This window comes from Panulirus ornatus, chromosome 13, assembly GCF_036320965.1.
Source record: "Panulirus ornatus isolate Po-2019 chromosome 13, ASM3632096v1, whole genome shotgun sequence".
NCBI classification, from domain to species: domain Eukaryota; kingdom Metazoa; phylum Arthropoda; class Malacostraca; order Decapoda; family Palinuridae; genus Panulirus; species Panulirus ornatus.
In genome coordinates, this window is record NC_092236.1 from 12,478,205 (window position 1) to 12,506,028 (window position 27,824).

General features: G+C 37.5%; 1 protein-coding gene across 3 annotated transcripts in view; it reads right to left on the reverse strand.

Moving 5' to 3' along the window:
- The window catches only part of Rab10 (RAS oncogene family member Rab10), a 146,121-nt gene that overhangs the window by 6,542 nt on the left and 111,755 nt on the right, over positions 1 to 27,824 (reverse strand). The window contains exons 1-5 of one of the 3 annotated variants that reach the window (XM_071668658.1): positions 22,304 to 22,511; positions 17,154 to 17,214; positions 15,344 to 15,482; positions 11,492 to 11,581; positions 4,249 to 4,371 (exon numbers count right to left, since the gene is read on the reverse strand). In XM_071668658.1, the coding sequence (XP_071524759.1) occupies positions 4,249 to 4,371; positions 11,492 to 11,581; positions 15,344 to 15,482; positions 17,154 to 17,214; positions 22,304 to 22,430 (540 nt within the window). In that variant the 5' untranslated portion in view covers positions 22,431 to 22,511. Of the gene's footprint in view, positions 1 to 4,248; positions 4,372 to 11,491; positions 11,582 to 15,343; positions 15,483 to 17,153; positions 17,215 to 17,368; positions 17,406 to 22,303; positions 22,512 to 27,824 lie in introns of those variants that run through there. The other 2 variants (XM_071668660.1, XM_071668659.1) reach the window with 2 other exon arrangements.

A 27,824-nucleotide genomic window follows, 5' to 3' on the forward strand; every position in this document is an offset into this window, starting at 1 on the left:
ATGGATTGAACCAGGGCATGTGAAGCATGGAAAGTTTTGTGGGGCCTGGATGTGGAAAGGGAGCTGTGGTTTCAGTGCATCACACATGATACGAGTGTGAACAAATGTGGCCTTTGTTGCCTTTTCCTAGCGCTACCTCGCACAGAAGCAGGAGGAGGGGGATGCCATTTCATGTGTGGCAGGGTGGCAGCAGGAATGGATGAAGGCAGCATGTATGAATATGCACATGTGTACATAAGTATATGTCTGTACATGTATATATATATGTTGAAATGTATAGGTATGTATATGTGCATTTGTGGGCGTTTATGTATATACATATGTATGTAGGGTGAGTTGGGCCATTCTTTCCCCATTTTCCTTGTGCTACCTCGCTAATGTGGGAGACAGCAACAAAGTATAATAATAATAATAATAATAATAATAATAATAATAATAATATTTTTCATGCAGGTTCTATCATGATTATTTTCTTTTCATTTAACCACTTTTATGAATTGGTATTTTTTTCTAAATCACTATGGCTTAATATAAATATGATTCTTTGGTTTATTTTCTAACTTTTTGGCAGTTCCTTCATCAGCACTTGCTGCTTCATTGGTGACTTGACTGTTGCACCAGCTATATCTTCTTTTAAATATACTGAACCAACCATGACTTACTGTGAAGTTCTCAAACTGCTAGCTCCTTCAGTCTCAAAAAGACTTCTAGCCTTGGCCTGAATTGTTAATAAGCTTAGTGGTACACATTTTTTAATTTGATCTTCCATCCACAGCATCAACAACTTTTCTACTTCATGGATGAGCCCTTATCATTGCTTTGTTATCATTGTAGACTTCATACTTGCCTAACCTTTCACTGCTTCACGTAATTTTCCTTTGTGCTTTAAAATTATGGAGACCACTGAATGGGACAACTGTAGATCAAGTGCAATCAAATCAATATCTTTTACTCCTTCACACTGAGGGATTACCTTTATTTTCAGTTCCAAATTGGGCATCTTCCTCAGCTTCTTGCCAGATCTATCAATACGTGGTGGGTTTTTCATCTTGCTCATCATATTCTTTATAGTTTAATACAAAAATATTTCAATCCAGCACAAAAATTCAATAGATTCACTTGAATAGGGTATGATTACTGAAAGGTAACTGAGAGCGAGAAGTGAGAGAGATGCTTTGATGTACACAATGGTGGGATATCGTCTGAGTCACTATCGTACACATGCAGCCGTCAGCATTGGCAGATGTATGACCAAGCTTAATTTTCATATTTGTGTATATTTCTTCAATATACATATTTGAAAGAGCTCTATAAGCTATAAATTCTGATTCCATTACCTCTTTACCTTCTGAAGAATTTGGGTTTGAAAACGTTTTAACCCTGTTCCTGCAAACAACTTTTACCAAATTTGTTTCTTAACTTTTAGCATCCTTGCTTCAAGGTTTACAATATATCTGTCCTTTCATTCATGCACATTTACTATTTTTGCAGCAATCTCATCAATTAACACAAAAGTTTCCATTTTCTTGTATTACAGAAATAACACTGGCTTTCTATGACCTATTCATACATTCCTGCAAATTCAAATCAGGAAAACTTTTGACGACATCTTAAGTGTAAAGGCCATCATGAACTCCAACCCTCACAGCATGGTAAGCTTGGAAGTGCAGCTAGGTGACAAATGAGTGAAGCTAAGCTTATGTGCTAACCTCTAAGAAAGCTGGATACACAGACAAGGGATCCTGCTATTGATAAAGTCTATTCGATGACACCTCCCCATTTTATGTAGGTATTGTGTTTTCAGAAGTTTTCATTAAGCAATTTTGCATAATGAGAGCCATTCACTTGTATTCAAAAGAGATGCAACCAGGATTTAAAAAGAAAAAAAATCCAATGAAAAACCATCTAATGAATATAGTAATAATAATAAAGATTAAAAGAAAATGTAGCAATCATTGAATACTCACTATCAACTGAGAAATAAACACTAAGAAATGGATTTGGTTATGGTGGACACTGGTGGAATTAGACCCCTTAGTCCTCAGTCCACACTATGAGTATTTTCTCCATTTTTCCAGCTCAGGATTTCTTATTCTTCTCATTATTTTTGTCAAAAGAGATGTTGAGTGAGTCACTCAATTCCTTATCTACCTGACACTGCTCTCCATGGGACATGTTGCTGCTGTTATTATAATCAAAAGTAGACACACCATCACCTACTTTAGCTTACCAATGCTGTTGCTGTTATAATCAAAAGTACACACACCATCACCTACTTTGGCTCACCATTTTACATCTAAGTTTGTTTCTGAAGCTTAAGAAGTCCTTTTTCACTCCATCAAATGTTCAGAGATAAAAAAAGAAAAGGTCACTTATATGACACTGCACTTAGATCAACAATAACAGTAAATCTATGCTCAAGATAATTAGTCAATATTACACATACATGGGTCTACACATAACAGTGGAAAACATGACACTGAGTAAGTGCACAGGCTCCCATACAGCTACTCATACTTGGGCCTGGTTGTGGAAAAAGAGCTGTGGTTTTGGTGCATTACACAAAACAGATAGAGAATGGATGCGAGTGGATGCAGCCTTTCTTCAACTGTTCCTGGTGATACCTCACTAACATGGGAAACGGTGATCAAAATAAGTCCAAACTATTCCAGAACATTATCATCAGCTCTCAATCATACTCCTCTTACTAGTGCAACAACCTCTTACCCTATCATTCTTTACTTGATCAACCTTCCTCATGCAACATGCTGTCTTCACACATTTCACTTCCTAAACATCCACACTCTTCCATATTCTTCTCTGTGGCCCCTGCCTCACAGTCATACAACACCATCAGGAATACTATGCCATCAAACATAGTCATCCCTTCCCTCATTCACCCTCCTCAATGTACCCAGGACTTTAGTCCCTTTAACCACTCTACAGCTTACTTTAGCTCTCATGATTCCATTTGATACCTTTTGTATTCCCAGGTATCTAAAAAAAAAATTCCATTTCCTCCAGGTTCTCTCCATTCACTCACACTCCAACCAACCTCTCCCTTTTCCCAATCAAACTTAATACCTTTACGTTTACTTATATGAACTGAAATCTCTCTTTCAGACAGATAATGATAGTCTTTTTTCTTTCGTGTTTGTTTGCCTTTTTCTACCTTAGCTAGATAGCCTTATGAACAAATGACCAAGATTTGAAAGAGAAAAATCCTTACTTAGCTCCTTCCCCTGTTCCCTTTTTCAGAAGGGATTATATTAAAAGAAGATATCTAACCCCAACCCCTGCTCCTCTTAGTCACTTTTTATAACATGAAGATGTATGGATAGTATTCTTTCTCCCCTATCTCTAGGATAAATGACACTAACATTAATTTTTTTCTGTACTTGATCACTGTTTCCTGCATCAGCAAGGGAGCACCAGGAAGAACAGTCAAAAAACAGCCACATCCGCTCCCTATCGACTACCAGGCCCCATAGACCTTTCCACGGTTTACCCAGGACGCTTCACATGCCCTGGTCTGATTAGTCCACTGAGAGCATGCCAACCTCAGCAGACCAAAATGTTCCCACTCACTCTATCCAATGCATGTCTTTCACCCTTATGCATGTGCATAATTTTTTTTCATACATATTTGCCATTTCCCATGTTAGCGAGGTAGCATTAAGAACAGAGGAATGAGCCTTGAGGAAATATCCTCAATTGGCCCCTTCTCTGTTCCGTCTTTTGGAAAATAAAAAACCAAAATTAGTTTCATGCTAATATTTTTTTTTTTTTTTTTTTTTTCAAAAGAAGGAACAGAGAAGGGGGCCAGATGAGGATATTCCCTCAAAGGCCCAGTCCTCTATTCTTAACGCTAAACGCGGGAAATGGCGAATAGTATGAAAGAAAAAGAATTTTCTTCATATTTTTTTGCCATATCCTGCATTAAAAACAGGTGAAGAACTGCATCATTTGCTCATATCCACTCTGTTGCTGTCATGCAAAATCAAAGCTTTCTAGCTGTTATGTATAATGTAATGAAACTAGTACCTTCTGGTTTCAGTACATTATATATGATAGTTACAGGGTGAATGTGTGCAAGTGAAGCCATTCTCCTATTCTTGGCACTATCTCGCTAATATGGGAGATGCAGAACATGAATAAAATCAAGACTGGTCTTCAACCTGCTGGTATTCCATAAATTCATAATTCTGAAAAAATTCACAATCTTTTTTAAACAAAAATAAATATTACCTGTGGGTCACGTCCAGGTGTCTTGTTTAGGATGGCTTCAGCAAGTTCCAAGAAGGCTTGTTCAATGTTGATGTTAGCTTTGGCTGATGTTTCCAAGAATCGAATGCCATGTTCTCGTGCAATCTGAAACATTACAATGTTGGAAGATGTGGATTGTTATTTCATAAACACTAAGGATCCTATGAAATAGGAGGAAGACAGTTATCAGTCAATAGTAGGTCTTAGAAATGGTACACACACGAACCACTTAAAACAGAAAATGAGAGTAAACAAGAATACCTACATGTTGGAAAATGAAATTCTTCCTTTCTTTCATACTATTCGCCATTTCCCACATTAATGAGGTAGCATTAAGAACAGAGGACAGGACCTTTGAGGGAATATCCTCACCTGGCCCCCTTCTCTGTTCCTTCTTTTGGAAAATAAAAAAAAAAAAAAAAAAAAAGAAGAGAGGGAAGGATTTCCAGCCCCCCTGCTCCCTTCCCTTTTAGTCGCCTTCTACAACACGCAGGGAATACGTGGGAAGTATTCTTTCTCCCCTATCCCAGGGATAAGGAAAATGAATTTATGTTTACAAAAAAAAGCTGAAAATGTGAGTGTGTGCATATTTGAGATTACATATTTGTGCATTAGGGGGATGACGTTCCACATACATGGTGCTCCCATCTCCTGAACTTCTTTGCACTCATATAACCTTCTTAACTTCTGGGTTCTGTGCGCATTCATTCCATTATCTACCTAATTCTAATTATTCACACTTTGAAACTCATGATTGTAAGAAAGCCTGCCTTTTATCATTCTCATCTGCATGGTATGCAGATTCATAGCTTCTAGCCTCCACCTGTAAACTATCTAATATAACAGGATCCACCTTGTTGCCCTTCTCTGATCCTTCCCTAAATATCTAAGTGTGATGACCAAACCAATGACACATATTTTCACTTGGTATAAAATTGGCTGTAAATAGGTTATAAAACATTGGCTAATCTATATACCTGGATGAAATGTAGATTCAACAGCAAGCATTTGCTTTCTTGACAATTCTCCCATCAGAGTTCTGGCAACAGGCTGGATAATATGGCAATTCCAAAATACATATCATACACACCTACATATAACTTGCTTCTTGCTAGATAATAGACATACTGAAGCCTTCTTACACTCTTTCCCAACTTTATTGCTTTGCCTCTGCTTAGGTTCAACTTTATTGACAAAAATCTGACCAACTCTGGAGACTGTCTACATCCCTCTCTAAGCTGATGCAATCCTAGTCAATCTTTACTTCTAAAATCATCAGCAAACATTTTTAGAAATGAACCCTTTGCTTTTGATAAATCATCAACATAGACAAACTCAAAAGGAACCTTAAGAATGAATACTGCAGCACACCATTGGTTACTCCAACCCACTTAAAAAATGCATCTCTGACATGCATCCTCTGTTCCCATCCACAAGATAATTTCTGATCCATCAAGGAATCTCCCTCTTATGCCTGCCCACATATCCAGCTTCTTACCAACCTCTCATGAGGAATGGTGTTCTATGCCTTATCAATACACTGATCCCTTTCTTTTATCTAAAACAGCAAACCACCATAAATATTTCAGAGATCTGAACATTCAGTAGAAGTAATAGGTTGGAACATTGGGGAAACACATTAGGTTCAATTAATCAAAGGGAAAATTACAAAGGAGCCCCTAAAAACACTGCACTAGAGTTGCCCTCTGCCATTGGCTTATCAAGAGTGAGGCACTAAAAGCTAAGAAGCAGTACTGAAGTTCACCAATTATAGACTTATTAGCTGCGGCCATCCCCTTGAGGGAGTTCCCTAAGGGATCAGGCATCAGCGATATAGATATAAATAGACAGACAGATAGAAATTTGTTATGCATGACTTCCATGCTATGAACTTATACTGCTCCTCACTTAAGTAGTTTCTCATTTGCAAATAATTATCAACTTACTTTCTACTTATCTTTTCCAACATCTGATAGATCACACTCATGGTCTATATATCAATGCAATACCTTGATCTCTTTTCTTAATAATAGGCATGAAATTGTACTTTTCCACTCCCTTGACACTACACCATAGCATGGGCTATGGAAAGAATTGTGCGCAGGAGGGTGGATGTGCTGGAAATGAGATGTTTGAGGACAATATGTGGTGTGAGGTGGTTTGATCAAGTAAGTAATGTAAGGGTAAGAGAGATATGTGGAAATAAAAAGAGTGTGGTTGAGAGAGCAGAAGAGGGTGTTTTGAAATGGTTTGGGCACATGGAGAGAATGAGTGAGGAAAGATTGACCAAGAGGATATATGTGTCGGAGGTGGAGGGAACGAGAAGTGGGAGACCAAATTGGAGGTGGAAAGATGGAGTGAAAAAGATTTTGAGTGATCGGGGCCGGAACATGCAGGAGGGTGAAAGGCGGGCAAGGAATAGAGTGAATTGGATCGATGTGGTATACCGGGGTCAACGTGCTGTCAATGGATTGAATCAGGGCATGTGAAGCGTCTGGGGTAAACCATGGAAAGTTCTATGGGGCCTGGATGTGGAAAGGGAGCTGTGGTTTCGGCGTTATTGCATGACAGCTAGAGACTGAGTGTGAACGAATGGGGCCTTTGTTGTCCTTTCCTAACGCTACCTTGCACACATGAGGAGGGAGGGGGATGTTATTCCATGTGTGGCGAGTTGGCGATGGGAATGAATAAAGGCAGACAGTGTGAATTGTGTGCATGTGTATATATGTATGTGTCTGTGTGTGTATATATATGTGTACATTGAGATGTATGGGTATGTATATTTGCGTGTGTGGACGTGTATGTATATACATGTGTATGGGGGTAGGTTGGGCCATTTCTTTCGTCTGTTTCCTTGCGCTACCTCGCAAACGCGGGAGACAGCGACAAAGCAAAATAAATAAATAAAATAAATATTTTGAACATCATTTTAAGTGGACTGTCAAGTGTTTCCTCTGTGAATCCATTCTTTTCCCTTTTCAATCATGTGTCTCAAAACATTGTCAATGGAAACTATGTGCTAACTCTCTCATTATGGATTTCACAGAACCTACTATTATGGAATTCCTCTCACCAACTTAGGTCCGTCCCCATAAATTGTTTAGATCGATAGTGCTTCCACAACTAAGCTTCCTCTTTAAGTTTGTTCTTTACTTTTATCTTCCATTTATGTCCTATCTGACCATGAAGTCAAATTCAAGCCCTAATGATCACTTTTTCAAAATGGGTTAAATTGTCTGATACTTTCTCTTTCCGTTACTATATGTAAAGATAAGACTTTGTTCTGCTGGCACATTAACTCCTCACACTTAGTCAGACACACCCAGGTACTATTCATATGACAGTCCAGAGGGCAGGATGAACACCTGACTTGGGTACTGGCCAACTGCCAGGCCCAGTATTCAAATCCATGTGGGCCTCACCCCAAGCAAGCCCACGCTAACTCATGGTCAGTAACACTTACCAGGACAGCACTGAGGCCCATGCAAGAGTAAATTATTCATATGGTTTACCTATTTGTAAGTACCTGCCTGTACTGTATAGGAAAGGAGTTCTACACTCCTGGCATTCCGTCTCCTGACCATCCACAACAATCAAACAGTCTTTTAAACTTCTGTTGTTCTCATTAACCATGTCTTCATTCCTTGACTTCAATTCATAAATCACTGAGGATTTTATTTACATTTTGTATAACATGTTTCTTACTTAATTTCACGTTATGTCCTCTTGCAGTTTTTTCACTACAGCTTTGAAAGAGCTGTTCACTCTTTACATCATCAATCTATTCTAAAAACTTAATGGTTCTCTCTTCCATGGTGGGCAAATTTAAGACTTCCAGCCTTTCTCTGTAACTCAGCATGTATGCATACTCTCATTTTCACAACTTACTTCAAGTTTCATGCAAATCAGTTTGCATTCAAATGTAGTTTCAGGATATACCATATTGAGTTTAGGATACATCAGATATAACAGGTGGATTCAGATGAATTCTTATAAATGGACTCTACACTTGATATAAGTTAAATTAAAATGTATTTATTTGATAAAAGTTAATTAAAAAGCAATAATTTGATGATAATGTGTTCCTTTATCATAAGGAATCCTGGATCAGTTGGTAATACGATAGTGGCGAGAGCCGTGTAATCTTGGGAAATGTATTAATCTATTTAGGTAAAGTTAAAAATACATCAAGAACTCATTAGAATCTGTGAAAAATTCACCTAATGATGAATATAAGTCTTGGCTGATAGTTGACCCTACATGATGCTTTTATACTTTTTTATATTCTTATCTGGTTGTTTAATTTGTTTATGGATGGGGTTGTTAGGGAGGTAAATGCAAGAGTTTTGGAAAGAGGGGCAAGTATGAAGTCTGTTGGGGATGAGAGAGCTTGGGAAGTGAGTCAGTTGTTGTTCGCTGATGATACAGCGCTGGTGGCTGATTCATGTGAGAAACTGCAGAAGCTGGTGACTGAGTTTGGTAAAGTGTGTGGAAGAAGAAAGTTAAGAGTAAATGTGAATAAGAGCAAGGTTATTAGGTACAGTAGGGTTGAGGGTCAAGTCAATTGGGAGGTGAGTTTGAATGGAGAAAAACTGGAGGAAGTGAAGTGTTTTAGATATCTGGGAGTGGATCTGGCAGCGGATGGAACCATGGAAGCGGAAGTGGATCATAGAGTGGGGGAGGGGGCGAAAATTCTGGGGGCCTTGAAGAATGTGTGGAAGTCGAGAACATCATCTCGGAAAGCAAAAATGGGTATGTTTGAAGGAATAGTGGTTCCAACAATGTTGTATGGTTGCGAGGCGTGGGCTATGGATAGAGTTCTGCGCAGGAGGATGGATGTGCTGGAAATGAGATGTTTGAGGACAATGTGTGGTGTGAGGTGGTTTGATCGAGTGAGTAACGTAAGGGTAAGAGAGATGTGTGGAAATAAAAAGAGCGTGGTTGAGAGAGCAGAAGAGGGTGTTTTGAAGTGGTTTGGGCACATGGAGAGGATGAGTGAGGAAAGATTGACCAAGAGGATATATGTGTCGGAGGTGGAGGGAGCAAGGAGAAGAGGGAGACCAAATTGGAGGTGGAAAGATGGAGTGAAAAAGATTTTGTGTGATCGGGGCCTGAACATGCAGGAGGGTGAAAGGAGGGCAAGGAATAGAGTGAATTGGAGCGATGTGGTATACCGGGGTTGACGTGCTGTCAGTGGATTGAATCAAGGCATGTGAAGCGTCTGGGGTAAACCATGGAAAGCTGTGTAGGTATGTATATTTGCGTGTGTGGACGTATGTATATACATGTGTATGGGGGGGGGGGGTTGGGCCATTTCTTTCGTCTGTTTCCTTGCGCTACCTCGCAAACGCGGGAGACAGCGACAAAGTATAAAAAAAAAAAAAAAAAAAAAAAAAAACTTCACACATCATGTAGGCTTAGTTGATACAAAATAATGAATTCAAAATAATGTCAGGAACAGTCAGAGCAGATGATACAGGTAATTTCAGTCAGAGTTATGGAATTCAAGTAGATTAGTAAGATTTCTGCATATATATATGGAAAATGAAAAGAAATCATTACAGTGATCTGGAATAAAGAATGGCTAACCAAAAGAAAGATAGCTGTAAGTAGGTGGAAATGATATGTTATGCAGCCGTTATGAAAAACTGATGTACAAGTGTGTTTGTACTAAAAGATTTTAATACTGGTAAAAGTATATTGCAAAGGTATTTAGTAATGCACTGATGCATTGGTATCACCTACTTTTGTCAATGCAATGGTATTAGTAATGTTTTAACTAAAGCTGTGCATAAATAGTACTACATGATATTGAAAAAGGAAGTGTCACCATAAATTTTGAAGAAACTAATATTTTCTATGACATATTGCAATTTCTATATTCTTGTCATTTTCCACAAAACTAAAGTATAAGATTTCACTAATTTCATCACGATACTATAGCTCGTATAAAATCAACATGAAGTTTAAGGCAGATTTTTTCCATATTATACAATATGTTTCTCGAGTTATTCAGTTTCTTTACAATTTTCATCTTCATGCATAAAAATTATCAAAGCTAGTCTATTGTATATATTCACATTAACAAACTAAAGGTCTGCTATGATCACACATATAAATGATAAATTCAAAACAATAAGAAAATTCAGCAGTTCTTTTAGTTATATATCTCTATTTGTACACATGACTACAATAATCTATATATATCCCTTGACGAATTAATGTACCATATCAATGTTCATTCCCATTCTTAAGACAATGTAGTCAAACATTAATAACTTTGTAGTTATGCCTCCCCTTAATATAAAACATAAAGTCAAAGAAACATTTGATATTGGAACAATTTCTTAAACTTATTTGAAATACAAGAATATATAAATTTTGAAAATTTCTTTTAAAGGTATCAGTATCAGCAAAATTTCTAAAATGGTACATCACTAATCTTATCTAATATGGGACTTCTTAGCAATACAGCCTACTTCCATAAAAGTCTATCAATTATCAAATATGTGTAAACTTTAGTAAAAGTTTTATAGAAGACCATTCTGTAAACTTCAAAATTATTCTATTATCACTATTCTATTCCTAATCTAATGGAGTGGACCAGGTCCACGCAACTTCCAAATATTGATCACATACATCCTCAATTCTTTCCCATGTATCAAAGTGAAACATGATTTTCCAAGGCAAGGGCTGTTTACTTCTTTCACTTTACATGTTGATTCATCAAGCAAGGCCAAGGCCTCAATTCATACCACCTCCATAAATAAAATGCTTCCAGTGCATTAAATTCCCAATCATTCCTTTAGCATCTTTACCTGAAATCATTCTTAGTACCTAATCTATTCTCTCACTGCATTTACTCATTTCTTTTGTGGTCTACCTCTCCACATTCACCTTCTCCTGTACTATTACAAGTTTTAACCAACCTATAATCTGCAATACATTCCACATAAACCATATTATCCTAAAGAATTTCCCCTATTTGCCTTTCTAAAGAGTATTTCGTATGACACCATCTCTCCTCCAAACTCCAACTAACCCACTCTAGTCACTCATTTCAACTGCTCTTGTTTTGTACCTACTAAGAAACAAAGAATATTCTAAAACTGCAATATTGGTTGAAACACACTTCCTTCATCCCACTCTATATCCTCAACATAAACTTCCAAATTACAATTGAAAAATCCAAAATTTAATTCACACAAGTTGAAATAAAACTTACCGCTTCTCCCTTTTCTTTGGGGATAACTCGCTTGTCCTCCATGTCACACTTATTGCCAAGTATCATCTTTTCTACATCTTCATTTGCATGCTGAAAAAATTGAACAGCTTAAAATTTAAAGCATACATTTTCTAGAGCACCAATAATTTAACAAGAACTGTTCTAACATTCAAAGAAGTGGCCTACATGCATGAAAAAACATATAGATATAAGTGGCAATAACTAACCACTAAATATAGAAAATGTCCTATTATTTGACTTTCAGTTATACCCTTATTCTAATTACTGCCCAAGACTCATCCAGGTCTGTTAAGTGCTAATTATCCATCAAAACTCCAACTATCCAACTTCCAGACTAGGGCCCTAAAAGGAATTTATACAATCTTTTGCAAGCTGGCCACTAAATGTGAAGAACTTCATGCATCTTCAATTAATTCTATTTATGCAAGCACAGTCCTTCACTGTCTTACTCTTCTTCCTACTTCAGTCTTCCTACAACCATCCTTACTAAATGTTACTCCTACGTTCATAAAATCATCAAAAAATTCCAATTCTTTATCATGCAAAACAATCTTGCAATCTGACCTCAGAAAGCAACTTCTTGGTTTTATTTGCATTCATTTTCTGCATCCTGCTCTATATACTATATGAAACTGGCACACCACTCTACCCAAACTTTTTCTTATATTTAGCAGACAAGATAGAATTATCTGTGGATAAGAATCACACCAAAATCACACTAACTTGCTCTTTTCTACACAATGCATCATCTATAAAAACACTTATCAACCAATGTGACATCTCTTGACCTAGAAACACTCATACATTTAAAACCCTTATCTTCAGCCATACATACACTGAAAATCCAGACTAAACAATCAACAACACCGTCACCACTTTGCTTGAGAAATCCACTTGCAATCCCATGCACTCAAGCTGCTTTATCACAGTTCAGCTTTCACAAGGCGTTTCACCAAATCAATTGCTATGACACTCACTCCATACACCTTCATATCCTAAACAACCTACATCTGCCACCTTATCATCTAACACATTCAACTGACCTTCAAAACACTCATTCTATCTTGTCTTTACATTTCCCTTGCCTGTTACCACTTCCCTATCTGCTCCCCTCACTTGTTCTCCTAATACTATTCTTCTCCTATTCATTTTCTTCCTCTCCCTTAAGTTTGCAGATACTCTCTCACCCCATCTCTAAATTGCCCTCTTTTGCAGCTCCTTCACCTTCCTTTTTACTTTCTGGCACTTACTCTTGTACAACTAATCATCTGCATTTCTTCTTAGCACTTACGCTTGTACAACTAATCACCTGCATTTCTTCTTAGCACATCAACTTCCTTATCCTACAAAAATATCCTTTCTCAAATACCCACGTCTCACCTTCCACATGCCACACACTTCACCCAAACATGTCATCAATGCATCCCTAAAGACTTTCCATTCCTTATGCATTTCCTTAATTTCATTTACTCTCACTTTATGCCATTCCTCTCCCAGTCTCTCTCAGTCTCCCCGCACACAATCCTCTCTTTTCCAAGCACACTCACCTTCATCACCCTTTTCTTACTAATGTAATTTCCTCTTTCCCAAGTGTAAATAAAAGCTTTCACATTCTCCTCCACCTTGGAGTGATCTATCATTCCAAAAGTGCCCCTTTCAGCACAAACACATTCAAAAGTCTCTGATTTGCATGCCCATCAATTAGTGTATAAAAGAGTTTTTTCAAACTTAGTATTTCAAGGTCTCAAAGCTTTTCAGCACCCAACTCTACAAGATGTGTACCTTTTTCATTCACACTGGGTATCCTATGCCTTATACTCTATAGTGGCACTTCACCCATCCTTGCATTCAAATCATCCACCACTTATATTTGGTATCTTGCATCAAAACTGCTGATACACTCACTAAGCTCCCAAAACACTCCCCTAACTTTCTCACTCCTCTAGCTACCAGATGCATAAGCATCAACAGTTGCCTACACGCTGCTCTAAAATTTCTTGACTTTTTAACTTTTAAGGAGCCGCAACAATAAAATGAATTTCTTGTTAACCACAAAGAGTGTAAGTGGCAACATTAAATCAATATCTTTCATAATCGAAAATTGTAATCAAACATACCTGTCAAACACAAAAGACAAAATAATTATTTTGCTTTGTCGATGTCTCCCACGTTAGCAGGGTAGCGCAAGGAAACAGACAAAAGAATGGCCCACCCCACCCACATACACATGTATATACATACAGGTCCACACACGCACATATACATACCTATACATCTCAACGTATACATACATATACAAACACAGACATATACATATAAACACATGTACAGAATTCATACTGTCTGCCTTTATTCATTCCCATCGCCACCCCGCCACACATGAAATAACAACCCCCTCCCCCCTCATGTGTGCGAGGTAGCGCTAGGAAAAGACAACAAAGGCCCCATTTGTTCACACTGTCTCTAGCTGTCATGTAATAATCCACTGAAACCACAGCTCCCTTTCCACATCCAGGCCCCACACAACTTTCCATGGTTTACCCCAGACGCTTCACATGCCCTAGTTCAATCCACTGACAGCACGTCGACCCCTGTATACCACATCGATCCAATTCACTCTATTCCTTGCACGCCTTTCACTCTCCAGCATGTTCAGGCCCCGATCACTCAAAATCTTTTTCACTCCATCTTTCCACCTCCAATTTGGTCTCCCACTTCTCGTTCCCTCCACCTCTGACAAATATATCCTCTTGGTCAATCTTTCCTCACCCATTCTCTCCATGTGACCAAACCATTTCAAAACACCCTCTTCTGCTCTCTCAACCACACTCTTTTTATTACCAATATCTCTCTTACCCTATTATTACTTACTTGATCAAACCACCTCACACCACATATTGCCCTCAAACATCTCATTTTCAGCACATCCACCCTCCTGCGCACAACTCTATCCATAGACCACGCCTTGCAACCATATAACATTGTTGGAACCACTATTCCTTCAAACATACCCATTTTTGCTTTCCGAGATAATCAGCCACCAGCACTGTATCATCAGCGAACAACAACTGACTCACTTCCCAAGCTCTTTCATCCACAACAGACTGCATAATTGCCCCTCTTTCCACAACTCTTGCATTCACCTCCCTAACAACCCTGTCAATAAACAAATTAAATAACCATGGAGACATCACGCACCCCTGCCGCAAACCTACATTCTCTGAGAACCAATCACTTTCCTCTCTTCCTACATGTACACATGCCTTACATCCTAGATAAAAACTTTTCACTGCCTCTAACAACTTGCCTCCCACACTATACATTATTAATACCTTCCACAGAGAATCTCTATCAACTCTATCATATGCCTTCTCCAGATCCATAAATGCTACATACAAATCCATTTGCTTTTCTAAGTATTTCTCACATACATTCTTCAAAGCAAACACCTGATCCACACATCCTCTACCAGTTCTGAAACCACACTGCTCTTCCCCAATCTGATGCTCTGTACATGCCTTCACCCTCTCAATCAATACCCTCCCATATAATTTCCCAGACAAAAGTATTGGCCATAAACCAGAGAACATCTTAGATCAAAGTTACATTACAAAATTTTAGACTTACACAGTATATGATGTATCAATACAGAGAATTAGAGGTACAAAAATACAACCTGTTAATCCTAAATTCTACAAAACTACTGTACTTTGAAGCTTAATGTATTCATAATTTACTTGGAAAGCATACACCACAATTAAAAGCTTTCAAGACAAAATAAAGATATTTCTAGATTTTCCAAAAGTAGACTAGTTATGAAGTAGTTCTTACCTCATCTATATTTCTTAACCATTTTGCTATATTGTCAAATGACTTTGAATTCGTGATGTCATAAACCAGCATTATACCCATGGCCCCTCTGTAGTAAGATGTGGTGATTGTGTGAAACCTTTCCTGACCAGCAGTGTCCCTGAAAAATATAGTTTTAAAGTAATGAAAAGAGACATTAAAGTAACTCTATATGATCAATAAGTGCTAGTGGCATATTCTGAAATGTTTCAGAAGAAAGAACCACTCAAATTTCAACATCTGCATGCTTCATGAGGTTTCATACTAAATACATTTCCTTAATCATTACTGATGTCCTAGATCCTACTTAAGACATGAATAGAAATGTTACTGACTTCGCTTTTTCAAGGTATCTGGCCAGGCGACTCTCCCACCCACTTGGGGTTAAGGGGTCCCAGGATCCTGTTCAGGTACTGCATGCTAGAGCCAAAAAAGTTACATCTTTCCCAATAAAATTCATCTTATTGAAACAGAAACAAGCTCTATAATTTTGTTATATCCAATTACTAAGATGATGAAACATTCAAGCCTTCAATAAATTTCAGCATCGCAGCACGACTTAGTTGTCACAAGAAATAAAAACTCAATCGTATAAACTTTTCATAATCATAATAAAAAGAATATGCTGGTTCAATACAAGACAAAATCTGACAAAGGAGCTGGTGAATAAACTGGACAGCTACTCACTAGCTTTAAATGAATAATCTGAGTAAATCAGAGCAAAAGCATTACTAAACAACATAGCTAATGTTAACAAAGACAGCACCATGTTTAAAGTTTAAATGAATCATGAAGACTGCTGATACCCAAGTATTTACAGATTATTGCCCAAACATTCAGATTAAACCCATATTTTGCTGATAACCATACTATGTATAAATATCGGAGACCTGTCAAGACATTACCCTACAATCCCAAACATCAACAGGATACATATTGCCATTTCCAGGTTATCTCTTGTTCAAATAAACAATATTCTAGAAACAGGTTATTCATTGATTAAAACAAATACAACAGCAGTAAGTATCATCAATTAGGCAACAGTGTTTGTTATCTTACATTAAAAGTAAAAACTTACGCTGTTATTTTCAACCATAATTACATGTTCTTGTAAAATTCAAGTCACTGTCATTAAACTTACATGATCATTTGCAAAAGCTTCATCACCCATTGCAATTTAAGACACATCACTAAAATATTAACCATTTTCCTTTCCTACATTTTCACTTAAGATATGTGCAATGTTCCTAGAGACTTTCATAAGTTTACATGCAAAGATTACAGGAACATGATAAACAAAAATTTCAATTAATAATGATGCTCAAGACAATTCTATATATAAAAGAACTATAGGGAACTTTTGTTTCTACAATCTTAAGATATATTTATGCAAAATTGCCACACCATTTTATCACCTGAGGTTGTACTATGTATGCATAAATTACAGTTCTACTGCCTTCTTCACCTTGTTTAAATGATACACTAAAAAGATGTTCCATGAAATACTTGTGTCACTTGCAGTGTTGCATAGCTACTGGCACTAATATGAAACTGCGTAGTCATACTGTTAGAAAACATAAAAACTTGTTTTAAGTTCCATGGCTAAAGTTGCAATTTTCTTGAAGCTATGATCCATATTAAGTTTGTGGCACCACATTATCATGAAAAGCCTAACTCTAGCAAAATCCAAATCAAAACTATGAATTTTATGCCAATCAATTCTTTTGATGCTAAGTAGCAATTGTGTAATGTGAATTTCATGCAAATTTTTAAGTAACAATCGTGAACTTACCATATCTGCAACTTAATCTTCTTTCCTCTCAACTCAATGGTTTTGATTTTGAAGTCAATACCTGAAAAGAAAGCAAATAAAGTAAAGGTTAAAAATCTAAAATCAAATGTACCAAGAGAACCTCTTCTTAAGTTCAGCAATGATGAGACACAACTTATGGAATACTATAAGGACTCAACATGCTATACTCGCATAAAAAAAAGAAATCAATTTACCAGTTAATCTATTAATAATCATATATTCCCTGATCCTTTTATAGGACTCTTGCAACTTCAAAGCTCCACTACAATTGGTTTTGCTCCCTTAATACAAACATCCTCCCAAGGATGACTTCACACTTGCAGTGTACCTTCATGCAGGTAGCGAGCTTCTGGGGAAGGAAGGTAAAGGTTATCATTATATAAACCCAGAATCCCTTTGACTGAATGGAAACTTGCAGCTTCAAGGAGGTGCTAATTCCAATAGTAGGGAAATTAGGGGCTTCTCCAACTGATAACTTGCTTTACAAGACTGCATTCCCTTTAGTTTATGGACAATAAATCCTGCTCAAAGGTCACTTTTCATTCACAACATAACCACAAGCAAGCAAGAGTCCAGTAATGCCTACATATGAATCTAAGTATACATATACATACATGAATATATACATTACTGTAATTAAAAAATTTTCCCTCAAGTTGAGACAGCTTTAATACTCCGGCCACTTTTGTGTATTCTTTACCCTTCACTGACTACACTATGCTTTATGTTACCGACATCCTCAACAGTAAATTTCATTCGGCAATGATCTATCTCCGCATGTTTATTACCAGTTGCTTTTGTTATTCAGTGATTTTGTTCTTAGAATATAATGTACCATTTACAGAATATAGAAATGACTTCAAAGCACCATTTACAGCATCATGCAGGAATTCATTAAACAACTTTAAAATGGGCAACAACAGTAGTGAAGGTTATGGATATCAGGGGAAAATGTTTACCAAGAGCAGGTAAAAAACTTGTAAAAAATTGAAATAACCTACAAAACATTAAATCTGTTTCCTGCTGAGGATCAGTATTGTCCGTTGACATCTGACATCATTTGCACAATACTCAATTATGGGGTCTGACTTGCATATTTCAACTAAAACGATCACATTATGTAATACAGACTTCTAGGAGGGTTTAGTGAGGTTTCCATACATTGCCAATTTTCTTAAAAGTGTATAGCCTAAATTTCCATTAATATACCCTACATATTCTCTAGTATGTTACTACTGCATAATTCAACATAAAAGATAAGACATACTGGTCCATAGAATGTATTTCTGCAATCATAATAACTATATAATGCACCTAAAACAGAAGCAGCCTTTTCCTAAAGCCACTTTTGATAGGCTACAACAGACTTCAATTCTTAAGTCTAATAATTCTATACATAAAATTTTCATCCCAACCACTGGTAGAACTGACAAAATGCAGAGATTGCAGGCTAAAAATTATCACAGTACAAACTCAAAACACAAAAAGGGAATGAAGAATGATAGGAAAATTAACATCAATCAACATACAACAAGACTTTTAAAGAAGCACATCTAATACAAAGAACAATCAGTAACTTATGTCACTACACTTCTGTATCCTCTAACACAACATAAATATAAATGTATATGACATCAACAGATTAAATTAACAGAACTCTATTCCAAGAGCTTTAAAAAACGCTGAATTTTTTTGGATTGTTATTATTTTTGTAAATCCAAATAATGTGAAGAGAAAGAACAACCAAAAACCTAAATATGATAATCTTAAGAGTGACAGCTAAAGATAGAAGAATTCTACTTTACTGAATCTAGTGACATGATTTTCAGAGATTGTAGACTGCATCCTTAATCCATACACTTAGCAAAACTGCGTAGCATCAATTTCCAGTCATACATCGAGAACATCAAGCTACTAAAAGTTGGTTAGGTTTAACACAGTTTGTTTACACCATATAAACTCATATCCTGTTCACTCAAACATATTTACGACAAGTTAATTCAGATAGTTTGATCATTAGTAATGATTGACCACCTTATTCACCAGAGAATCCATTAAAATTTTTCATGAATTATCTGTATGCACGGGGATAACAGTTAACAGGGAAGCATGACTGGGACCACTTGTTCTTACCCTAAAATAATAAATCGTTTTGTGGGAAGGGCCATAAAGCTAATGGAAAACATAGGGTTCCATACTGCAAATGGAGGTAAAAGATATGAATAAATCAACAGAATGGTACTGTTTTGACTATGTCCAACCACCTTAATAAGTACAATGTATTCTTAGAAAGTTTCTTGTGAAACAGTAGGATTTCTTGAGAATACACCATGACTGTGGTAGCATGAATGGGATCCTCTGTAGTTTATCTAACACTCATAAGCCAAGAGCAGGGAGGGCTGTGAAGATCAGGGAAATATTATATTAATGAACCTACTAGTATGTGGAAGAGAATAACCTAAAGGATCTAACTTTCCATAGCAGCTTCAATGTTCCTTTTCTTTGATGTTTGAAAAATATATGATTTTGTACAATGTTTTCACACACTTCCAGCAAACATTCACCACATAGTGTAAAAAGACATTAATGATGGCAGTTAAAATAACAAAAAATAAGAATCTAGGTAAATCTCAACACTTTTGTGAAATTTGGTGAAGGTTTCACACAATGATTTCAGGTTTTTCATGAACCTTGCATTTTCCACAATCTTCACAAGCCTCCCAAAATATATCACTTGAAATTATATAAAACTATTCCTAGTAATAATTCATTCTCAGATACAAATCCTACCATTCTATAAAAAAATTACAAAATTGTTTAATGTGATTGCTGCAGTACACTTTTATCAACATAAACTATGAAACCTTATATAATTCCCACTACCAAAAAGAAATTCAACTTAATCTAGATGTAATATGATAAATAAGACTGTTTTCATTTGTTACATTTAGGTTTGTCACGTATTCAAGAGCAGCGAGCACATAGCACCCAAAAAAAACCAAACCAATCCATAAACACTCTCCAACATGTGGTAAGATGCAGCAACTGATGCTGTTGTTGGAATAGTTTAATTATCATGTTCAAAATTGAGATAAATCAAAGCCTATACACAAAGTTAGGTAAGGTTTTTATAGCTGCTGCTGGTTCCAGAAGTGGTTTACTTAGCTTAATGCTATTCAACTACATATTTTCCCTAATCTTTGAAGTCCTCCTCAATGCCAATCAATTTATAATCAATGGACAAAAAATCGGTAATTTGTCTGGAACTAGTTCTCAATTTCTGGAACTAAGTGTCCTGGGAGTGTTGCATTCACAAGAGGTCTCATACATTGCACCAAAATAATGATCTTTCCATATGACACACTGCAAGTGGCAGCTCTGCCAGCAAGCTTTTCCACAATGAGTAATTCCACGTTGTCCTCACAAGCTCCGCACACTGACATTACTAAATACCCAATAGTAATTTACTAGTTTAGCTATACACAGAAACTAACCTCAAATACTAAGTAAATATGGTTTGCAGTAAGTGATTTGGAGAATCATTCCATGATATCAAATAAAACAACACAGTTAGGGTTATTATTATGGAAAATGTGGAGAAACACTGACTGTGACGACCTTCCCTAACTTTCCTAGCAGCCGAAGTTCATACAACTTTCAATATTCCAGTCAAAGTATATCACACACACACCATGACTGAACATCAGGCAAACTAACATTGAATGTCAACAATCAGACAAGAGACCAAGCAGCTGTTCATGCCACCAGCCAAGCTCCCCTTAAGCTACAGCTTCATGCAGCCCCCAAAAGCCCAAACCAATGTTGGTATAATCTTGTTACAATTCTTAACATCTAGGGAAAGGTTAACTCTGCAGATAACTTTACAAATATATAACCAGACACATTAATTAACAATACATTCTGTTTTTCAAAACTCTCATCACTATCACCTTATATAATACTAAAAATCAAAGCATTTTTTTCTCTATTATAGCAAAACAAGAGTACTATTCTCTAAATCATGCATTGCAGCTTTTATTCTATAATAATTCAACAACCTTTGAAGAAATAAATTCAATAAACTATTCAATGTGTAACCAAAAGGGTAACCCATTTGAATCTTAGGTGCCTACGAAGGTTCTGCGAGCTTTAAGTAGATTCAGTTGACTTCTAGTGTTTCACCTACATTTAATTAATAAGCACCATATTTTCCCTAATCATTATAGCTCTCCTCCCATCACATTCCTAACATGAAAATGGTAAAAAGGATACATAACACAAGTGGGATATCTTTCCATTACATAAAAAACTAAACTGGGATACATAACACAATTGGGATATCTTTCCATTACATAAAAAACTAAACCAACTTATGGAAGACATTTAAACTGATCACATCTTATTTGTCCACTTCACAAGAACTACAGTCTCCAAAAATTCGTGCCAAACTAAATTACCAATATTCACTATAAACAAAAAGCCCACTAAAAACTTTTCTTCCAAATCCTAGGCTATTTCTGTGATGTACCTACATCAAAATATTACTCGATACTTCATTTCATTATTTCAACCTGCATTCAAAGTAAAGCAGTCTTTTGTTAAAACTATGTCTTAACCATCCAAGATGATCATGCAACATAATCAACCCCGTACCAAAAACTACATCAGCAAAATCTCATACTGTACGTTCACAGCAGAAGTACAATCACATTCCTTGCACATATCTTAAGTTGAAAAAAATGCTACATGAAAACTGACATGAATGTAGTACAAAATGTTGAACACAATGGGAACGCTTTAAACAGACAAACAAATAATGCTATGCTACATGAATAGTATAATATAGTCATTTGAGGTGTCATAAAATCTTATGCCTCCCCGACAAATGCAATCCCAAACTGCTGCTAACTCGCCTCATAGGCCTAGCACCATTGTATCAAAGGTGTTGAGCTAGCAACTTTTCTGCCAGTACAATAGTTGTACTGATAACTACGTGATAACTGTGTTTTTTGTACACTTTCTGATTTACGTAAGAGATTTGTCAAGATATTCCACTGACCACTTCCAAATTTTCAGGATAGGTGGCAGTGGTCTGAGCTGTCAGCCACGTCCACCCAACTCCGACTTACCTATTGTGGATATAAATGTGGTGTTGAAGGCGTCATCTGAAAATCTGAATAGTATGCATGTCTTTCCAACGCCTGAATCACCTATAAGGAGAAGCTTGAATAACAAGTCATAAGTCTTCTTAGCCATTTTCACAATAAACTTAGGCGTTATGGACCTTCGACTTGCTGCCCCAACTAAACCTAGTCCTGACACCCTCCCTCACTGAACTCAGGAAACGACACGTCAAACCTATCACTACACAATGGTGAGTCACTTTTTCACCAAATGTAGAAGAAAAGAGACAACAGTAGCTTCTAAGTTGTGTTACGATTTCTTTTATATAAAGTAATTTATCGAACACGCTTCGTAGCTCTGAGATGGTACACATTTAATGCAGTAATGATCGGATGTCAAATTACATGAAGTTGAAACTAGTTACCAAACATGAAACAAATTGTGTCCTAAAACATGATAAAATTCTATTTGTATATATTTACTAGAGTAAGTCAGATTTTTTTATAGTAACACGTTTAGCAACTCCTAATCCTAAGATTTTTTTTTAGGTTCGTTGCCTTTACATTAAAATTTCTGCACTTCATCCACATAATATGACTTTGACAGATTACTAATCTATCAAAATTCAACGGAAGCGTTTCAAATGAACTCCATACGTTATTAATCCACAATAAAAACACAAAACTAAGTCGAGGTTTTATATGATTGGATGATTGGACCATGACGTCACAAGACATCATCGAGGCTACCCTTTGAGTTAAAGTTATCACATTTAGGACTCCAATGTGATTCTACGTTGTAACTCCGCACAGACAAACTCTCAACTTGGATGTAATTATACATCGATTTTTATCAGATTAAGCTATCAAGAGGGTTAGACCACTTTTTGAGGTAAAATTTTGTATGATAACCGAAAAGCTCGCCCAACTCGCCGAACTTACAAGGAGATCGCATCACTCATACAAACTTAATAAGCAATCAAATTTCAAGCTCTTTGGCTTGTAATAGTGCGTTGAATGATTTATGTATAGATGCTAGCCTATTACGCGCTTTTATCGCAGCAATAATTTCAAAACCACAGCATAACAATGAAAAAACCGTGACACCTGGTAACAATTAGAGGTGTGGTCTCTATGTTGCCACTTTCTGGAACACACTATCGGTTATTTATTTAGTGCTTTATGATATATCTAGGGAATTTTGTGAATGGGAAATCCTGCCCGATTACATTTCTAGTAAAACTATCGATCACTTAATTCCCCAGCAAGACTATTTATCGGTGTTCTTTGCTTTAAGAAAATATGAGCCACCCCTTCATATTCGTGTGACGTCATACCTACTGACACTTGTTGGAGGAAGTGCGCTCCAAGAGACCGGATATGGATGACTTTCTTACTGATTCACTACCTGCCGTTCTGAGGATATATATGCAAAACTGGAGGCAAAATGTTGTGGTGTGAACTACTGGCTCAACTCTTTTATATTCTGTTATTACTAAGTGTGGATACATTAAGGGTAAAGTTTAAAAAGGTAGACTTGCGATAAAATTGTTTGATTTTGAATGGATTCATTACAAAGCTTCCTCGAAAGACTAGTACACAGCAGTAGGACCCAAAGGTGGTGCGTACATATTCATTCACTTATGAGTACCAGCTAGTGAGAATATAATCGTAACTACTTAAGATTTTGCCAAAATATAAGGCTCCTCAGTGAAAAATATAGAGATGCGAAGAACGAGTCGTGTGAGTTACGTAATGTGAAAAAAAGACAGCTACTTAAGCCAAAGGAGTGACACGTGACAGTCAATTCGCAAGTCAGTAACCCTTCTGATACCCAGGTGGTGGCTGCCTAACACTAACTACTTACCAGAGACAGTGCCTATGATTAACGTCGAGAATTTGCCAAAAGGCAGACTTCGCGTACAGCGTAGGAAATTCTAGTTATAAAGAATAAATCGTGTGAGTTACACGGTGCCATGCGTTATGGGTGAGATGGAGAGACTGCATGTATGTGGAGTGAAAGCCAGCAACACGTGTGTGGATGAAGCTTAAAGAAATGACAGTAGCGTGGGACCAGGGAGAGAGAGAGAGAGAGAGGGGGGGGGGGGCTACGAGTACCCTTCCAAGAGATTTTGTCATCATTGCAGGGCTAGTGCGTATCGTTCACCGCAAGTATTGACTTGTTACCAGTATTTTTTTTTCTCCCTGCCGCCAGAGAGAGAGAGAGAGAGAGAGAGAGAGAGAGAGAGAGAGAGAGAGAGAGAGAGAGAGAGAGAGACTTCCCATGAGCGCTGTTACGTTTCACCCGTCTGAATCAATATGACATTTGGTTTTGTTTCGCTGGGTTGAACGGAACAGTACTCATCCGACCGTCACGCATCGCCTCGGTAGTAGCTTCTACGGCGGCGAAACTATGCTTCTCAGTGTTCACCGGTATATTAACTCATCTTTATATGCCAGTATGTTCAACCCTGATACCCCGAGGTGATCCCACGATACCTTAGCAAGAGGCTTAGAAGTCTTAAGGTCAGGGGTCAGATGAGCGTGTCATACAAATATACAGAACAGGGAGTGGAGGCAACACTTCAGCGAATTTAACTGCCATTCTAGTTCTCTGTCCATATGCGCTTTCTTTTGGCTATTTTTCATTATATCATGAGCTATTGTGAATAATGGTCATGACGTCTCTGGGGCCTGAAGTTAATATTGGAAAATGATGGTCTGATAAAAAATTATGGTAATCACAGATGATTTATACTGATTTAATTCATGGGCATCAGCCCTGTGGGCGGGCCTAGTTTACGAGAGGGCACCAGACCTATCCCTTCCTCCCTGTGACCTCCCCCAAATAAAGATTCTCTCTCTCTCTCTCTCTCTCTCTCTCTCTCTCTCTCTCTCTCTCTCTCTCTCTCTCTCTCTCTCTCTCTCTATGATTTCTTGAGTTCGACGGTACGATCTTAAGCAGGATAACACTACAATCTTTGTGCGCAACGGTATAATCTTTGTGCTGAGAGGTACGACCCTCGAGCACGCCAGTACGAACCTTGATTAACGACTGTACGACTTTAGAGTACAACGGGATGATAACCAGGCTTTCTCCGTCCAGTGTTCAATATCTTTTTACGTCTTTTTTTTTTTTTCTAAATCGCATGCATGGCGTTTCCTTTTCTCTTGGTCTAGTTATGATGAATCGCTTTCTTCTCGTTCCGAGTGGAAGATGTTCCTCATCCCTCATCCAGTGTAATGGTGTTCTGTTTCATCCTTGTCCAACTTCGGGTACTCTCAATTCAATATATTGTGATTCCTTTTTATTACTGACCCATACGTATTTGGTGCTTGGATATCTTGTTCAATTTATGTGTCCATTCGTCTCAGTCAACTGTGCACATTCAAATATTCTATTTTTTTCTTGTCTTCTATAGACACCGTACGTGTTGTATTTTCTCTCTTAAGTCAATATCAGAAATATTTCCTTTTCGATTTATATATAATTTCTATACTCGGTATGAAGTGATGTTTTCAAAAATTCTTGATTTAAAGATTGTGATCTGTCTTCCTCTAAGCCTAATCTACCGTGAACAGAGAGTCTCAGTGTGTAATGATCTATGTTCCTCTTGGTCCAGTGTGTGGTACTCTCTACTTTCCCAAACAGACCGTACCATATGTAAGTACAATTAGGACTGTAATATATAGTACCATGTGTCACTGAATAGACATAAAGTACCAGCCAAGATTTTACAAGCTAGGCTATGTACCTGCCAGACGTATTCTAACTGGGCTGAAAGTAATAGCCAAACATTTACATAGATTAGAATCATATCACGGAGCAAATCTTCAGGAATCTCCAAGATAAACTTTTACAGTATTTCCTTGACATTACATACCGCAACAATTTACAGTTCAATTGTTTACATAATGAAGTTCTCGTTCAAAAATAAACATAACAAAAGCATTAATCAAGACTTCTCATCTTTAATTTTCAATCTTTACAAAAGCATCCTAAACACGTTTCGTGAGACCAAAGTGGCATTTTTGTAAATGGAACTAACATGATTTCAAAGGTGTCAAATCATTGCTAAGAATTTACTTTTGCATTAAATTAGTTAATTTCTTAGATGTACTAATTTCACGAAACAAAATATATCTCTTGATAATCATGAAGGATTACTGTATAACCTTCTCCGTTTTCTAGGTGTAAAGACCACCTTTGCCCCTTCAGCACAAAGGTCCAACCCTTCGATGTGATTTCCTGATCTTCGATCAGGTGAAAGGTCGCGCGACCATATCCAAGGGTTGTGTAATCGTGTAGAGTCGCACCGCCGTGCTCATGAGTCGTATCGTCGTGCTTATGGGTTACGTACCGTCGTGCCCAACGGCTTAACAAAGAACTAAATTCCTATGTAACATGAATCCCTTGTTAAGTCTCCCAAGAGGAGTCTCCCACACTACCAGTGTCAGTCATCCTCCGACTCAGATCTTGCCAGAAACCATGTTTGTTACGTAAGCATAGACAATAATTCTATACCTTACCCTTTTAGCAGATGCAATTAAACAGGACTGCCTACAGTGGTATTACTATACATTCAGCCTCAACCTAACGGGGACTGACTACGCCAGTATAAATATATCCGGACATATTACGTAAGGAGTACTGAACACGCTGTTATAAACAAGTACCCCTTTTAACGCGAAAAAATATATATTATCGGGTATATTTACGGTTGGAGAGGGACCCAAGCATGTGATGACTGGATATGGCGTAAAGATTTTATCGGTTTGATCGTGAGGGCAGGAAGTAGCGTGTGTGCGTGTGTGTGTGTGTGTGTTGCGGTTGGGTGGGAGGGCAGAGTAGGGCAGGGCAGGGCAGGTTAAGGCAGTTTATATAACGGCGGACAGAGTGGTGGCAACACATACTTGTCTCTCACCCAATGCCTTATAAGTTCTAGCCGATAGTCCTTCGCCAAGTCGGCCGCAGCTTCCCGTGCAGGATCCAAATCAAACCAGATCTGATGGTGTGACTTTAACCCACCTTATGGTCTCCTGTAGTTCCTTGCAACAGTCATCCCACGTTGACTGGCACCTCATATACACAGTTTCCAAAAGCACAATGACTGCATTCCTGGGAGATGGTACCAGAGGCGCCACCACCGTGGCTGGTCATCCTCCTCCAACACCCGACAAGGAAGGAAGCTACGCTTTGCACGGCAGTGAATCAAACTCCGGGATCCCACCAACTACGTTAACCTCGACACCCACTTACTATTTGCACATGTATCGTGTAAATCAAACAGTTCAGTAAATCATGTCTTTACAAATTGTGTTCGATATTTACTAGTGTATTTCTGCACTCGGTACTCTTGCGTAAGTAAAACCACCCCATTCGTTCCGCGAATTCTATTTTCGCGTTTACGACCTACGTGGCTTCTTTAAAATCCCATCGAAAACCGCACTTCCGCGAGGAGTCCGCTTTTATGGGTTGTGCCACGCCTTAGTGAGGTCATTAAGTACCTACAGCAAAGGGGAGACG